The 16,967-nt window shown below is 36.7% G+C and overlaps 1 protein-coding gene across 1 annotated transcript; it reads left to right on the forward strand.

Moving 5' to 3' along the window:
* The first annotated feature begins 5,289 nt into the window (after positions 1-5,289).
* Positions 5,290-8,180, forward strand: LOC119985537. Its single transcript, XM_038829829.1, has 6 exons — positions 5,290-5,434; positions 5,555-5,838; positions 5,981-6,831; positions 6,985-7,234; positions 7,444-7,670; positions 7,808-8,180. The coding sequence occupies exons 1-6, from the start codon at positions 5,290-5,292 to the stop codon at positions 8,178-8,180; spliced, it is 2,130 nt and encodes a 709-aa protein (XP_038685757.1).
* The last annotated feature ends 8,787 nt before the right edge of the window (positions 8,181-16,967 follow it).

A 16,967-nucleotide genomic window follows, 5' to 3' on the forward strand; every position in this document is an offset into this window, starting at 1 on the left:
TTGGGATAAGGGAGGTGAGTAATTTGAATAGTGTTGTAGCCTGCATACATAAAAACATTATTATTAGTATCAATGAATTATTTATGGTAGTAAAATGAAGAATGAAATGATACTAACCTGAGAAGAGAGGGGAGTAACTGAACCAGAAGGTTGTTGGCTAGAATTCTCTGGAGTGACAATTTGTTCATCATAAGAAGGAATTCCTATGTGGGCTAGTGGAAATCCTCTCACTCTCATTCTTAGAAGCCTCATTATCATCTTCCTCTGAAACTGAAATAGGCTCTGAGCTAGAGTGAGTGATATTCTTAACTCTAGTAGAAGATCGTTGAGATCTCCTCACAACACCTTCTTACGGGTTTGTGTCTTTTTCTTGGGAGAGATTGGTTTACTTTTGACTTTCAACTTTTTTAAGGAAATTAGAACAGCATGAACAGCTGCATAATATGATATAAGATCAGAGTTCAATAGTCATACAGATAGATAAAACAAGAGACAAAGAGACATACCAGCTGTAACATCTACAACATCTAGCTTAGATTCAATGGGAAGAGGAGGAAGTGAGTCAAGAGGAAGTAGACCTGTATAATACTTTTCCCTCCAAGACAGATAGTAAGAAGTACAGCCAGGACTAAATGGTGGTAGGAGCTGAAACACAAATCTCTTCGAAGAATTATTATTTGCAATCACCTGATTCTCAATCCTCTCTCTAGATTGAACGTTGGTTCTCTTTTCTCCAGAAGGGTTGTAATGATAAAGGCGATTAAGACGTAAATTCTGGGTAGAGCCTAATGCCTAGAATAAAGTTGAGGATTGTAAGCTTCGCAGCCTTGTTGGGTTCATAGGATTATCGATATTGACTATTTTATGGAGATATCTGGGTGTAACAATGCTGACCTAGAAATCACGAAGGGAATGGTCCATGACCATAGCTATAGTAACCTTAGAAGACAAAAGAGGCATCAAAGGACTACCATACGAGTTATCAATAAACAAGAAGTACTCATAGTCAGAACGATTCAAAGGCAAAGTCAAGAAGGAATTAAAGATTTCCAGGACAGATTTATCGCTAGTACAAGACAGAACAGATTGTCCTTAAGAAGTAAACTTTGCAGGAAGCTGATAGTTAGGGGTACGCAGAGCAAGGAAATAATTGAAAACTCAAGGCTGAAGAACCCAAAGACTACCAGAGAAACGATGGTAATGAGGCTTCTCAAAAGTAAGCAAAGAAAGACAGTGATAAATATGACCTAGCCAAATACTTCCTAAGGCCATATTTTAACCTTCAACTAGGGCACGTGCAAGGGGAAGATAATCCTTGGCAGGTTGGTTTGTAAAAGTACCAAAGACAAACCTACAGAGTAGACACCACAGGAAGAGAGCATGTTCTTTAAAAGTTGGCTCTGCAAGATGTTTAGTGAAGCTCAAGCTTTGATAGGAGAAAGTCCTCTTCTCTTCCATCACCCCTACTTTGGCTATTCTGACAAAAGTGAGAGGCTAGAAGCATCTGGACCGATGATGGGTAACCCAGTTAAGGAATACATATCCCTCGGTGTGATAGTCATATAGCCACCAAGGAAAACAAAGGAATTCGTAGAACGTGACCATACATAGCAAGTCGTAGAAATCAGAGCTGAGTCAAAGGGAATTGGTTTGAGAGTTATGTTAATGAATTAATCGAGCCCTTGCTTCATCCATTGAACACCAAAGGTAGTACGTAGTCGATTGACCAAATCTTTCCACCCTAGAGATGGTTAGGGTCAGGAACGATGCCGCTCTAGTATTGGCAGCTCTTCTACATGATTAGCGAGAAGTTCTTCATGTGGGAGTGGTGTAAAACTAGCAAGCTTCTCTGTGGGAAGGTGAGAGTCGATGGAAGTAGTGGTTGGAAGAAAGGAAGCTATAGACAAAGCTTAGGGGAAAAGAAGACAAAGAAAAGGCGAGAGCTTTCCCAAACTACTATAGGAATTAAAAGGCGTACAGGAGTGGGAGAAGCCTTAAATGCAGCAGCTAATTAAATTAAATCAGGTAAACAAAGAGTTTGAATTTTAATTGGGTTTTGATTCTGTAGTAACTGACATTTGAAGGAGGCGCGACAAATCATCTTCAAATCCAACTTTGAATAGTTGAATTCAAGTTGGGGGGCTATTGTTGGCATCAAAATATGTTGGGCCTAATGGGTTTATATCATGAATAAAGCCCATGGTGCAGCCTAATGGACCAATCATTTGAGCCCATATTGTTAAGAAAGAAAAGCTCAATTGCTGAGAGTAATAGCCCAAGAAGAGTTGTGTTGGAAGTGGTCCTCAAAAATTGGAAGAAGTTGTCGCATTTAGAGAAAGGTGGTCTACGTGGCAGCATATGAGAAAAGTAAGGGAAAAATGGTGTGAGAAAGTGATAATGGCTTCTAACTGACAAAACATTGTGTAAATAAGGAGGTAACTGCAGCAAGATAGTGGGTTATGGGAGATTTTCATGCAAAACAAGGCCTATAAAAGCTAGTGTACAGATGGCTGTAAGGGACATCAACATCAACACAGAAAAGACACAATCAACAAATCAAACAAACTACTCAAGCCTAAAGGCCTTTCTTAGCGTTCCAATTGCTTTCCAAATTCTTACCAATTTCGAGCAGACATCATGTTGTTCATTCCAAATTACTTTGTATTTGCAAATATTTCTTGTCAAGTTTCAATACCAACTATCGTTGTGTAAATTGTGCTTGGTTTTTACCTATTTATCTTCATTCCAATCTCAACAAAGCGCACTATAGTGGAGTAGGGGAACCTGGAACTATTGAGGTCCCAAGATAGTTTGTTCAATTGTCTAGATAGAAGTTTAATTTACATTCGGTGCATTTCATTCAAATTAGTGTGGGAAACTATAAGCCTTGGCACACCTGCAATTCATTACCATCATGGCCATTTTTGGTGTCAACACTCTTTATTTGTTATGACTCACATATGCCCTTTCTCCCCATATTTCTCATCCTCTCTGGATTAGGTGTATCATTCTGGAAGCCACACAGTTCACAAGGCTCGATAAATCTCTCTCTCTCTCTCTCTTCTCTTTTTGTTCCGAGAGAATCTTACAAATTGTTTCAGATATGAAGAAGCTTTATCGTAGAGGGACGGTGCATCCATTAGTGCTGAACAAGCTCGACCAACACCAAAGTGGATCTTTGATTGGACCTCTAAATTGAGTTTTCAATGTCATTGATTAGGGTGTCGTAAAACTTAGTTAATGTGTTTTTATATGTTTTAGTTTGATTTTACACTTGCAAGTGTTTTCCTTTGGTTTTATAGGAACCAGACGCAAAATGGACAAATTGGAGCTGTTTTTGCAAAGTGACAGATGCTAACCTGTCTGAACACCCTTTGGGACTATTCGAACACCTTGGCTGTAGAAAGGCAAGACAGAAGAAAAGGTGTCCGGACACCCTCTTTCAAAACATTAACATTATAAATGTGTCATTGCATGTAACTATAATGCTAATATTTTTTATTTTTCAAAACAGTAGCACTATGAACAATACTCTTGCCATATTTTCTATTGGATCAAATAACCTTAAAAAACATAATATTATTATGTGACACATGTAAATGTTACTGTTTCAAAGCAACTTCTCCTCATATGTGGGTAAAATGCTAATATTTTGTATTTTTATTGACATTGTGTGACAAATTGAGGCATTAAACAGAGGACTTTGCAAAAATAGGGTGGGGCAAGCATCATCACTACTAGTCTTGATCACCACGTCAAAACGAGTCACCCTGTCAAATTTTGTGCTATTCTAACAAAGTTACTGTTTTAATGTTCATGTTTTGATGTTTGTTTCAAAATTGAAGCCAATAGTCTACGCGAGCCATCTATCTATCCTTTTATCATCAACAGACAAAAGAACCCACTATAGGTACCAGTTTCAAATCATCAATGTTAGATATGAACATCAGGTGGTGGCTTGATTAGAGTTCATGTCTTATTTTTCTCAATGGCCTTAATCTCTTCATCCACGGCTTTCACTCTCTGAATACCTTTCACAGGGTTTCATGAAAGCTTTGGACACAGTAACATTATAACCCTCAGCAAATCAACCATGTATCAATCTTGTGGTAAGCGCATCAAGTTCATGCGATTGCATAATGTAATTTTCCACTCTATGGCAACAAGCTTAATTTGCTAACCCCCTTGTTGGGATTAAAAATCCTACACTGATATGACACTTGTATGATAAGTTAAACTGTTAACTTGAAATAGTCTTGAGGTAAGCTCCTGGTAAGCTTCAGAGGTTACCATATCTGAATCTATAGTTTTTGTTTTGGTTGAACTCTATCTCTGTATTGATTTGGAACACGTTTTTTTTAAGATAAACTTGATCTGGATATTATCTAATATAGGAGATGTAATAGGAGCAAAGTACTGAAGATTGATATGGACTCCTTGTGGATTAGTTGAAGTTGATATGGACTCCTTGTTTATTAGTTGTTGGATAAGGACTAATGTCTATTAATTGGATATATATGTGTTCGTTTTATCTTAATAATGTGCAGCAATTATCTTCAAGATAATCATCTGATCAACATCTGAGATTATCAGAAGTGGTTCGTGGTGTCTATATAAAGCACATCAACATGGAGTGAACGTGATCGAAGCTTTGAGAGAGAAAAACCTTGAGAGAAATATTTTGTGCTTCGAGTCTATTTTGTTTGTTTTGTTTTTCCACTCTCCTAGATGTTTTGATGAGTGATTCATATCTGTATTCATTATGAGAGAGTGTGAGTTTCGTGTTTAAGTGCTGCTCTGTTGATTTCTCTAGCTGATCCACTAGAGCAAGAAGAAGAGCAAGATTGCACTGTTTCTAAGTAACCTATGCAAGCTACGTCAAAAGTTACCTGGATTGTTCTTTAGTACAAAGTCTTTTGGAGGCGCCAAGAGCAATTGCGAATCATCATTGGTGTGCTGATTTGGGGTTAAAGCATACGCTGAGTCAAGTTGTATGATCGAGTCATAGGTAACGATAGATTGTAAGCTTTTCTTCACATAGTGGATTGCTTTGACAAGATGGTCGCTCATAGATCTAAGGTTTTTTCCCAGTCAGGGTTTCCTCGTTAAATTTATGGTGTTCTTGTTTGTTTATTTTACGCATTGATTTCATATTACGTTGACTAACAATCTTGGGAAAAGAATATTGTATTCTCAATTGGTATCGAAGCAGGATCAACGATGGAATCTAGAACAACAAATCATGTACCACAGTTTGATGGATCAAACTACTCATATTAGAAAGCCCGCATGTGGACATATTTGAAGTCCATTGATGAACGAGTTTGGATGTCAGTTGTGACAGGGTACAATGTACCTGAGTCCATTGATGATGATGGTAACCAAATTCTTAAACCTTCTGAGAATTGGACTAAGGCTGACCTCGAAAATACAGGTTGGAACAGTACGGCAATAAATGCTTTATTTTTTGGTTTAAGTATTTCTGAGTTTCGCAGGATTTCACATTGAGAGAAGGCAAAAGAAACTTGGGATCTATTGGAGGTGACACATGAAGGAACCAATACAGTTAAAAGGTCAAAGCTTCAACAACTTACCGCTATGTTTGAAAACTTAAGGATGGAAAAGAATGAGGTATTTGATGACTTCTATGCAAAGTTGAGTGATATTGTCAATACATCATATACTCTAGGAGAACCTATCGAATCAAGCAAAGTGGTAAGGAAAATTCTCAGATCTCTACCTGAAAGATTCACAATGAAGGTGGCAGCAATTAAAGAAAGCAAAGATATTGATAAAATAAAGGTAGAAGAACTGGTTGTCTCACTACAAACTTTTGAGGCAAGTTTTCTAAAACCTAAAAAAATCAAAAGGTGTTGCTTATCTTTTTACTAATGATTCTAATGATACTGCTAATGAATTATTGCTGTTAACAAAGAGTTTTAAAAAATTCATGAAGAACAGGAACTCCAAGGATTTCTAGGAGGAATCTTCATCGTCCAAAATTGAAAAGAAAAATAAAGATCCAAAGTCTTTGCAATGCTTTGAGTGTAAAGGATTTGGATATTTTGCTCAAGAGTGTGCAAATCATAAAAAGAAGCCGAAGGTTTATCAGACCACTTGGAGCGATGATACAGAAGAAGAATCTGACGCTGAATCAGAGGATGAAAAGGATACTCCAGTAGCCTTTCCAGTTACCATAAGCGACCAAAGAACCAAAACAAGCTCAGAAGAAGATGATTCAGTTATTGATATATGTGAGCTTCGGAGTGCCTATGAAGACATGGTTAAGGAAGGTATCAAGGCTAAAAATGAAAGACACATAGCTATTAGAGAGAAAGAACTTCTAGTGCAAGAACTAGCTGAAGCCAGAAAGGTAATCAAAGAGTTGAAGGAAGAAATAGCTGAGCTGGAAGCTTTGAAGAAACCTGATGTAACCTCTGATATAGCCTACTTTATAGAGGCTGAAGCAAAAAGAAAAAGCATGCTGAAAAAGGTTTGTTCTAATGTTAATAAATTTGAATCTGGTTCTAATCATTTACAAAACATACTTGATATGCAAAGGACGAGTAAGGAGATGTTTGGACTTGGATACGAAATAGGTGAAAGTTCACAAATGGGTGCACAAAAAAAGACCCCAAAATTTGTGAAGTTTGTTCCTTCCACCTCTAAGACCTTAGAGCAGGAAAATCAAAAGTGCAATAAACTGAACATGGTGAATGCTAAAAATGGGAGAGCACCTCCTCAGTTAAGGTATGAAAATTCTTACCGATTTGGCCACACAGCTCAACCATTCCATCCTCAATCCTTCTATAAGAGGCAAATTTCACAAAGGTATGATCAAGGTAGGTTTATTCTCATTTGTCATTATTGTGGAATCAAGGGACTTATTCGTCCACACTGTCAAAAATTGTATGGAATACCTATGTCATACATGTCTAGAAGGACTAATGTTGTGCAAATGTAGAAGGAAAATTTCTTTAACAGGTTTCAACCGCTAGCTGAAGATGTAACTCAGGACAGGTTACCTAGAAAGCTACTTGAGGCAAAACAGCCTACACAAGCACCTCAAGCTAATAAACAATGGGTCAAGAGTTCAGAATCAGGGTGCATGTTTGTCCAGACAGCGTTAGCTGCATTCAAGACCAATTCTTGGTACCTGGACAGTGGCTGTTCACGACACATGAGCGGTAACAAATCATTTTTCACATCTTTTGAGTCTTTTGATGGTGGAAAGGTAACTTTTGGTGATGGTAGTCAAGCTGATGTAAAAGGTAAGGGCATGATAAGAGCTTCTGATGAATGCATCTTAAAAAATGTTTTGTATGTTGAAGTCTCAAAGCAAACTTAATCAGTATTAGTCATTTGTGTGATTCAAAATACTCTGTCTTGTTCACTAAATGATTTTGCATGATCTACAATGACAAACATACGTACATTTTACAGGCTAAGAGATCTTCGAACAACTGCTATACTATCCCAATTGAAGCTGACATTTCATACAATTCTTCTATTGTTTCCACCACAGACAGGCGGTGGTATGAAAGACTTGGGCACCTCAACTATCAAGACTTGAAGAAATTGTCAAATAAGGAATGCCAAGGATTGGCTCAACAAAAGGTGTGTGTGGTCCATGCCAACAAGGTAAGCAAACCAAGGTACCACACAAGAAGGTAAGTATTGTAAACTCTTCAAGACCTATTGAAATACTTCACATGGATCTTATGGGACCTACCCAAGTTGAAAGTCTCGGAGGTAAGAAGTATATTCTTATTGTGGTAGTTGACTTTTCAAGATACTTATGGGTAAGGTTTTTGCATGACAAAACTGAAACATTTGAAGCCTTCGATGATCTGTATCTACTATTGGAAAATGAAAAGAAAGATGATGGTTTTAATTTGACTAAAATTAGGATAGATCATGGAACTGAGTTTGAAAACGCTAAATTTGATGCTTTTTGCAGAAGTTTTGGAATCAAACATGAGTTCTCTACCCCAAAGACTCCTCAGCAAAGTGGTGTTGTGGAGAGGAAGAAACCGGTGCTTCAAGAAATGGCAAAAACTATGATGCATGCAAAGAATGTTGCACAAAGGTTTTGGGCTGAAGCAATAAACACTTCATGTTATATCTCAAATCAAGTTCATGTGAGATCTAGAACAAAACTCACGTGTTATGAACTCTGAGAAGGAAAGAAGCCCATGGTGAAACACGTTAAAGTATTTGGAAGTAAGTGCTTTATCCTTCGAGATAGGGAAAACATTGGTAAGTTTGACACTAGAAGTGACGAAGGTATTTTCATGGGATATTTCTTAAATAGTCGAGTTTATCGTGTTTTCAATACCAAAACCAAAACGATGATGGAATCTACAAATGTTATTATACATGATGATGTGTTTGAAAGTGATGTTGGATATGAAAATGTATTTCAGCCGTCAAATGATAAGCTAAGTACAAGTGTTGAAAAGGAATCCGAAGGTACTGATGTAACTTCATAGCAGGCTACTTCTCCACAAGCAGAACCTGCTGTAACCACTGAAGTAACCTTGGAAAAGCCTACATCAACACAAGCAGTGAAGCAATCTACCTCAGACATTCTTGGAGAAATAACTGCTCCCATGAAGACAAGAATGCAACTTCAAAATGAGGTAAGTTACTTGTGCTACGTGTCTCAATATGAGCCCAAAAATGTTAAAGATGCCTTAAATGATGAGTCATGGGTGGATGCAATGCATGAAGAGTTAAATCAATTTGCACGCAATGATGTTTGGACTCTAGTTCCTAAACCTAAAAATGCCAATATCATTGGGACAAAATGGATTTTCAAGAATAAAACTGATGAACATGGTTTGATTACTAGGAATAAAGCCAGATTAGTTACACAGGGGTATACACAAGTTGAAGGGGTTGACTTTGATGAAACATTTGCACCTGTTGCTCGTTTAGAATCCATTCGCATTCTTTTGTCTATAGCAAGCTTACTTTATTTTAAGTTGTTTCAGATGGACGTGAAAAGTGCATTCTTGAATGGATTATTAAATGAAGAAGTATATCTTAAGCAACCTCAAGGTTTTGCGGATCCAATTCATCCATCACATGTGTATAAGCTTAATCGTGCCTTGTATGGTTTGAACAAGCCCCTAGGGCTTGGTATGAAAGACTCACAAACTTTCTCTTGAGTATAGGATTTTCAAGAGGAACAACTAACAAGACACTTTTTGTAAAGAAAGATCACAAACATAGTTTGGTTGCTCAAATATACGTCGATGATATTGTGTTTGGATACACTTCTATTTCTTTGTCACAAGAGTTTAGTTAGTTAATGAAATCTGAATTTGAGATGAGTATGATGGGTGAATTAACCTATTTTCTAGGATTTCAGGTGAAGCAATCCTAAGAAGGGATATTCATTTCTCAAACCAAGTATGCAAGTAACTTGATGAAGAAATTCAATGTAACCTTAAGCAAATCGGCTCAAACTCCTATGTGCCCGAGCACTAAGCTAAGCAAGGATACAATGGGAAAGTATGTGGATCAGACTTTGTATAGAAGTATCATAGGAAGCTTACTTTACTTGATTGCAAGTAGGTCTGACATTGCATTTAGTGTTTGTGTGTGTGCTAGGTACCAAGCCGATCCCAAGGAATCTCACCTTTTGGCAGTGAAAAGGATCTTGAAGTACATCAACGGTACACTAGACTTTGGAATTTTCTATTCAGAGGACACTAATGCGTCACTGGCAGGTTACTCTGATACTGACTGGGCAGGTTGCAACAATGATAGAAAGAGCACTTCAGGTGGATGTCTCTACTTAGGTACAAACTTGGTAGCGTGGCTATCTCCCTCTCCACAGCTGAAGCAGAATACATAGCTGCTGAAAGTTACTGTACTCAATTGCTTTGGATAAAACAAATGCTCGTTGACTACGGATTGGAACAGGAAAGTATGACCATATTTTGTGATAATATGAGTGCTATTAACATCTCTAAAAATCTTGTTCAACATTCTAGGACTAAGCATATTGACATTCGTCATCATTTCATTCGAGACCTTGTTGAAAGCAATTGTGTGAAGCTTGAGTATATTGCTACTGAAAATCAATTGGCCGACATTTTTACAAAACCTCTAGACACGCAAAGGTTTTTGTTCCTAAGAAAAACACTAGGGGTGATTAAAATAGAATAGATTTTTCAAGTAAGCTTGAGGTAACAAGTATGTGGGATATGTGATTTAATTCTTAATTGATGATTATAGCATTGATTGTTTGATGTTACCTCCGCATATGTTTATTGTTAAATGGCTAATCCATCCATAGAATTGAAAAGATCATGTTATTAGTCATATATTGTATTTCATAAATATCTTCTGGTGACGTCTGATTAACATAATGTGTGAGAACTGACTTGATAGGTCTATTGAACAGTTCCTTGGGAAACGTGATGTAAGCAACAAAAATGGAACGGGCTACGTCAAAGGTACCAAAAAAAGTACGTATCTTTTGAAATAAAAAAAAGCTACCTAAGTGTGACTGTGAAAGCCGCCATATAATCTAAGGTTTCACCTCTTGAAATAAAAGGGGTAATCTTGTAAGTTGCTTGTATGTACATAAAAGTACCAATGGATCTAGATTTGACAACCTATGAAAAGTCTATCTCTAATATTATGTATATCTTGATCTAACCAGTATTATTGAGATTCACACATAGATGCACAAGAACGAATAACATGCATCAGATTTCAAGGAAATGCTAAGGGAATAGTAAGTCCATTTCATGAACATATCTTATGGTAAGTCTTTCTAATCATTGTTTATTTCATTTGATTAGTACCATAATCTGGAAGTTCCATCCTTGAAACCAATTTCTCTTTATTATCTATTTTATTTGGATACCTTTTATGTGTTCTTAATTCTTTGGGATAGCCTAGCTGTGTTCTAAGTGGGAAAATTTATTAAGTAGGTTGGTCAACTGAGAAGTAAGCTGTAGTGTAACGTCAAATGTCTACACAATTCTGACCCAAGATATTTCTGAAATTTTATCCAAACTGACAAATCAGTTAAAAAGACACGCTTTTCAAAAAGGAAAGTTGTGTGGGAATGGGTGAGTTTCATTGAATAGATACATCTTTCACGGTTTCCTACAACGAGGAGTTGTGTGGGAATGGGTTTCATTGAAGAGATACATCTTTCAATTTCCTACTCTCTCTTAAATAGCAAGTTACCGGTTTGGTTTCTCTCTCCCACTCCTATTTCACCTCTATCTCTCTTCGGTTCAATTGCTAAATCCCTATTTTTTGTCGAGTTCCATGGCCAAAAGAAAACAGGAGATTCCAAAGTCTTCTTCATCAGCAAAATCGAAGAGACCTCTGAAGAAGCCGAAGAAGCCAAAGAAGCCACGAGAACCACCCATGGAAAGGTTTTCCACCATTGATGCCGAAGCCTTCTTTCATGCCCACTTCGAGTCCCGTGCTCTCAGCACTGAAAGAAAATTTCTTTTCTCTGAGTTAGATGACCCTAATCTGTTTCATGTCTTCGAATCTCGTTCATGGTCCCCCATTGCTAACTTAACAGGTATGGCCAGTCCTCTGTTAGTTAGGGAGTTTTATGTCAATCTGTCAGATAGAGAACTTGATGATGAGGAACTAGGGGTAATTTCTGGTTTTGTTCGGGATGTTACATTCAATTTTTAAAACGCCATAATTTCTGAAATTTTGAACATTCTTATTGTCCTTGATGCTGAGTTTGATGTTTTTGACCCTCCTACTGACCCACCCTTGAATGACATTCATCAATATTTGTGCGGAAGATGTTTTGAGATAGTTCATGATAAGTTGTCTCATAGGTTTCTTAGACCCAATCATAGGCTTCTGAATATGTTTGTCTGTTCTACATTGTTGCCTACTAAACATCATGGTGAGTTAACCGAGAGATATTGTCGTTTGCTTCATGCCATTCTCACTGGAAAAACCATTTGTTTGCCTACCCTAATTTTCAATCAAATCATGTTTGTGAAGTCAAATAGGAACCGATCCTATAAACTGCCTTATGGGGTCATTTTGACCAAGATTTTTTAGTCTAAAAGTGGGATTATGCCACCTGATTTTCTGCCACTTCGGCCTCCAATCACTACAAAGACTATTGTGAGAAGTCAATGTCAAATGTCTAGAGTGTTTGACTCTCCTGCTGCTTCAGTATCTACATCAGCTACTCAAGAATCTATAAAGGTTTCTGCAGAGATTTTGACTCTGACAATGCAGGTTACTTCCCTAACAACACAGGTTACCTCACTCACAGAACAGGTTACCAAGTTGAATAGCTTGTTTTCGACTCTCCATGATCTGGTTTTCTCCAAGGTCGAATCTGCTATGGAAATTATGAATTCCACTGTTTCCTCCAGGCTAACTGAACTTTTAGAATCCAAACATGTTCTTGCTTTGAATCTGGACTATGTCATGGAACGAGTGGATTTTGGAATTGAGCGTCATGTTGACACACGTCACAAGTTGGACACTTTACAAAGGGAAGTTGTTGAATGTGCTGATATTCTTCATGCTTTTCAAAATAGGGGGAGACGTTGACCCTTGTGTAACCAAAACAGGGGAAGAATTTGTTAGAATTTAGGTTATTTTGCTTGATACATTGATGGTGGTTGATTGATGGTTGTTGATTGTGTTTGGTTGGAATATTATTTTTTGGTCTTGCATGTGGTTTCTTGCATATGTATGTCTACAGGTTTGAGGTTTGCTTACTGCAAGTTGCTTGGTTGATTGTTTATTGTAGGTTGTTCCATTAAGGGGGAGTTCACATATTAAGGGGGAGTTTTATTCAAGTGTTTTTGGTCTGGTGCTTTGTTTGTTTATGCAGGTGTTTTGATTACTGGTGTTTTGATCACACAAGTGTCAAGGGGAAGATTGTTGGGATTAAAAATCCTACGCTGATATGACACTTGTATGAAAAGTTAAATTGTTCACTTGAAATAGTCTTGAGGTAAACCTCTGGTAAGCTTCAGAGGTTACCAGATCTGAATCTACAATTTTTGTTTTGCTTGAACTCTATCTCTGTATTGATTTGTAACACGTTTTTATTCAGATAAACTTGAAGTGGATATTATCTAATACAGGATATGTGATAGGAACAAAGTACTGAAGATTGATATGGACTCCTTGTCGATTAGTTGAAGTTGATATGGACTCCTTGTTTATTAGTTGTTGGATAAGAACAAATGTCTATTAATTGGATATATATGTGTTGGTTTTTATCTTAATCATGTGCAGCAATTATCTTCAAGATAATCATCTGATCAACATCTGAGATTATCAGAAGTGGCTCGTGGTGTCTATATAAAGCACATCAACATGGAGTGAACGTGATCGAAGCTTTGAGAGAGAAAAACCTTGAGAGAAATATTTTGTGCTTCGAGTCTATTTTGTTTGTTTTGTTTTTCCCCTCTCTTAAATGTTTTGATGAATGATTCATATATGTATTCATTATGAGAGAGTGTGAGTTTCGTGTTTGAGTGCTGCTCTGTTGATTTATCTGATTGATCCACAAGAGGAAGAAGAAGAGCAAGACTGCACTGTTTTGAAGTAATCGACGCAGGCTACCTCAGAAGTTACATGGATTTTTCTTGAGTACAAAGTCTCTTGGAGGCGCCAAGAGCAATTGCAAATCATCATTGGTGTGTTGATTTGGTGTCAAAACATAAACTAAGTCAAGTTGTATGATCGAGTCATAGGTAGCGATAGATTGTAAGCTTTTCTTCACATAGTGGATTGCTTTGACAGGATGGTCGCTTATAGACCCAAGGTTTTTTCTCAGTCAGGGTTTCCTCGTTAAATTTGTGGTGTTCTTATTTGTTTATTTTCCACATTGATTTCATATTACGTTGACTAACAATCTTGGGAAAAGAATATTGTATTCTCACCCCTTTTCTCTCACATACACTGGATGGGCTAGCTAGTGCATCTCGTTACAATTGTGGCAAATCCGTCTTCAAACAGCTATCAAGGCTCAGAAATAATATATTTGGACATAGACGCAGATGCCATTATTTTGGCAACATTAATGAGGCTTTGGCAAAAAAAAAACACAAGCACATAATTCGTACCATCCGAGAGAATTAACCGCCATCGATAACATTTGTAGGAAGAAAATCCGCTGAAGTTTTCCCATATGGCACACCACATGGTCTTGTATATCAAATGTGGTCAAAATTACAAGGTATGTTTTCTTTCATATGAATTGGAGAGGAAATTGTATACCAGGCAGCAGCATGCTAAAGGTCGAATTGCAATGCCAACTAGCTAGAGGATATATGAGGAAAGCTTGCCCTCCATTTTCTTTAGTTTCCAAGCGAAAAATAGATGGAGAAGAGAGATTCATTAAATCTTGATAGGTTGATGTCAGAAAGTTCCCTCTCCAAGAGAAAAAAAAATCCACAGAAACAAGCTGAAGTATGCATCAAGATCTCTCAATAGTCCGGCCACCTAAGAGGGATGCCTTCCGCACCAAAACCATCCTCTTCTATGTCTAAGCCTTACAGACATAGAAGAAGACGAAGAATGAGAAGATGACGAAGGAGAAGATTCACATCCAAACTTACGAATATCTCAAATCTACTTATTTGATTATTTTGGGAAGAAAGACATTTTGGGATTATATATTTATTAATTGTGCAAAATGGGTACTTATGTAGAACAAAAAAATTTAACTGGACCTAAGGGTCCAAGATTTGTCAAATTGGTACTAATGTAACATTTGCTGTAAAGCGATTGTGCCTACCAAAATTCTGCAACTTAGAGGATACTAATCTTGAAAAGGAAAATGACATTTTTCCACGATCTTTCATACAAACCCGTTGTCCCAACCGGGGTCACGACGCGGACCGGCGATGGAGGATGAAAAATGTTTAGAGTCGTCACCAATTGTTTTAAGGTGCAATTGGACACCGTAAAGACCTGTGAACCAGAGAATAAGGGTATGGGGATCGATTGAGTGTGGGGAAGGTGTTAGGCACCCCACAACTCCCGTTTGGAAACGGTTACCCTAATTAATTTAATGGTTATCTCTTGGAAACTTGCTCTTTGCAATGTATGATTGTTTTGAGAAAAAGTTTGTATCAAAAATACTATCAACCTATGATAGTTTTTGGGAAAAAGTTGCGAATATTACTATCAACTTTTGATAGTTTTTATTTGGAAATACACTACCAACTTTTGGTACGTTTAATGAAAATACACTACCAACTTTTGGTACGTTTAAATGAAAATACACTATCAACTTTTGATAGTTTTTAAATGAAAATACAATATCAACTTTTGATAGTTTTAATGAAAATACACTACCAATTTTTGCTAGGTTTAATGAAAATATACTACCAACTTTTGGTAGGTTAAATTTCAAATACCAATTTATGGTATAAATAATTATTTAGGAAAGTGTCATCTATCAATTTAACCTATTATTGCCAACTTATGGCAAATTCATAAATGAAATCAAATAAGACCCATAATCCAAATAAAGGGAATCAACTTATGATTTCCTTAATTGAAATGACCTACATTCAATTTTAAACTCATACACTCATAATAAATAGAAAATAACCCGAATAATTAATGCCCAAGTTATACATGTCAATATGAATGAATTACCCAACATAAGAGCCAAATATACATATATACAATATACACAACCATACCATGTACCCATACACACACGTATAATATACACACACACCCACGGTATATACACACATATACACTGTATATATATACACATGAACAAAACCATATACACACATGCAACATATATATATATATATATATATATACAGTCAGACAATATATATATATATATAAACGCACCACCTATACACACACACACACTGCATATAATATATAAACACACATATATACATATAAACTCATATATATACACACATATGTGTCTGAAAGGAATGGAGAAGCCACCGTATATCAAACATCAAGAAGCCGAACCAGAACCAATATAAACAATAAACAATACATCAACAAACAATATAAACACGGCAGATATAAACGATAAACAATATACGACCCGAACCAGAGTCAATACAATATAAACAACCCATAATATAAACAGAGGCAAGTATAATCAAAGAAACCGAACCAGCCAACATAGATCAATCGGATTGAGTGCAGGGTATTGTTGGACAAAGATTTTATTCTAGGGTATAAAGAACACTGTCTATTCCATCTGTAACAGATCCAAGTTGTACTGTGATCTCAGTGATTGCTTCGTGCAATTTATCTGGGTCATGAGTACTTGCTTGTCTGCCCCATGACATATATCGAACACCTTGTATGGCATACCTTGAAACCATAAGTTGCCTTTTGTAGTCTTGAACTTTGTCGGTTGCTTTTTTAAGTCTCCTTTTGGTTTCCCTCAAAGCTTCTTGTAGAGATTCGATAGTTTTCTGGGGATCGTCCTCATATACGTCTTCCCTTATAGGGGAGAGGTTGAATCTGGGATCACCTCCACCTTCTTCTTCTTTAGAAGTAGAACCTTCATCAGTTCTAGACCTTTTTACAGGTGGAGAGTTAGGAGTATCCATCCTTGAAGATTTCTTGAGAAAGATATTGGTTTATGATGATTCTTACTTTTGAATATTTATACGAATGGAATATGAAGAGATTGTTGGACCAGGACTTAGTGTCTAGTCAACATTGTGTTTTTGATGATTGTGTATGATTGTATACTAAAATGTGTGTGAGCATGCTTTACTTGAACATATCCTAAAATGCTAGAAAACATGCTTAAATGGTTATTTGGTTAATTGTTTAATATCTTAATTGTGCATATACAAATGAAGGCTTATGCATATCTCTATGTGAATTTGGTATCTATATATTTTTGAGATAGTGCTGGAAATTAAGTTTTGAAAATAAATATACAAGGACTAAGTTAGGGTATTAATCTTCTAATGATCATAATTTAT

The sequence above is a fragment of the Tripterygium wilfordii genome, chromosome 19 (genome assembly GCF_013401445.1).
Source record: "Tripterygium wilfordii isolate XIE 37 chromosome 19, ASM1340144v1, whole genome shotgun sequence".
NCBI classification, from domain to species: domain Eukaryota; kingdom Viridiplantae; phylum Streptophyta; class Magnoliopsida; order Celastrales; family Celastraceae; genus Tripterygium; species Tripterygium wilfordii.

Coding starts and splice junctions, on each gene's coding strand:
- LOC119985537 (XM_038829829.1), top strand. CDS start 5,290: ATGTGGACATATTTGAAGTCCATTGATGAACGAGTTTGGATGTCAGTT. Junction 6,832..6,984: donor AAGAGGCAAATTTCACAAAG/GTATGATCAAGG, acceptor TTTCTTTAACAG/GTTTCAACCGCTAGCTGAAG. Junction 7,671..7,807: donor CCAAGGTACCACACAAGAAG/GTAAGTATTGTA, acceptor CTTATGGGTAAG/GTTTTTGCATGACAAAACTG.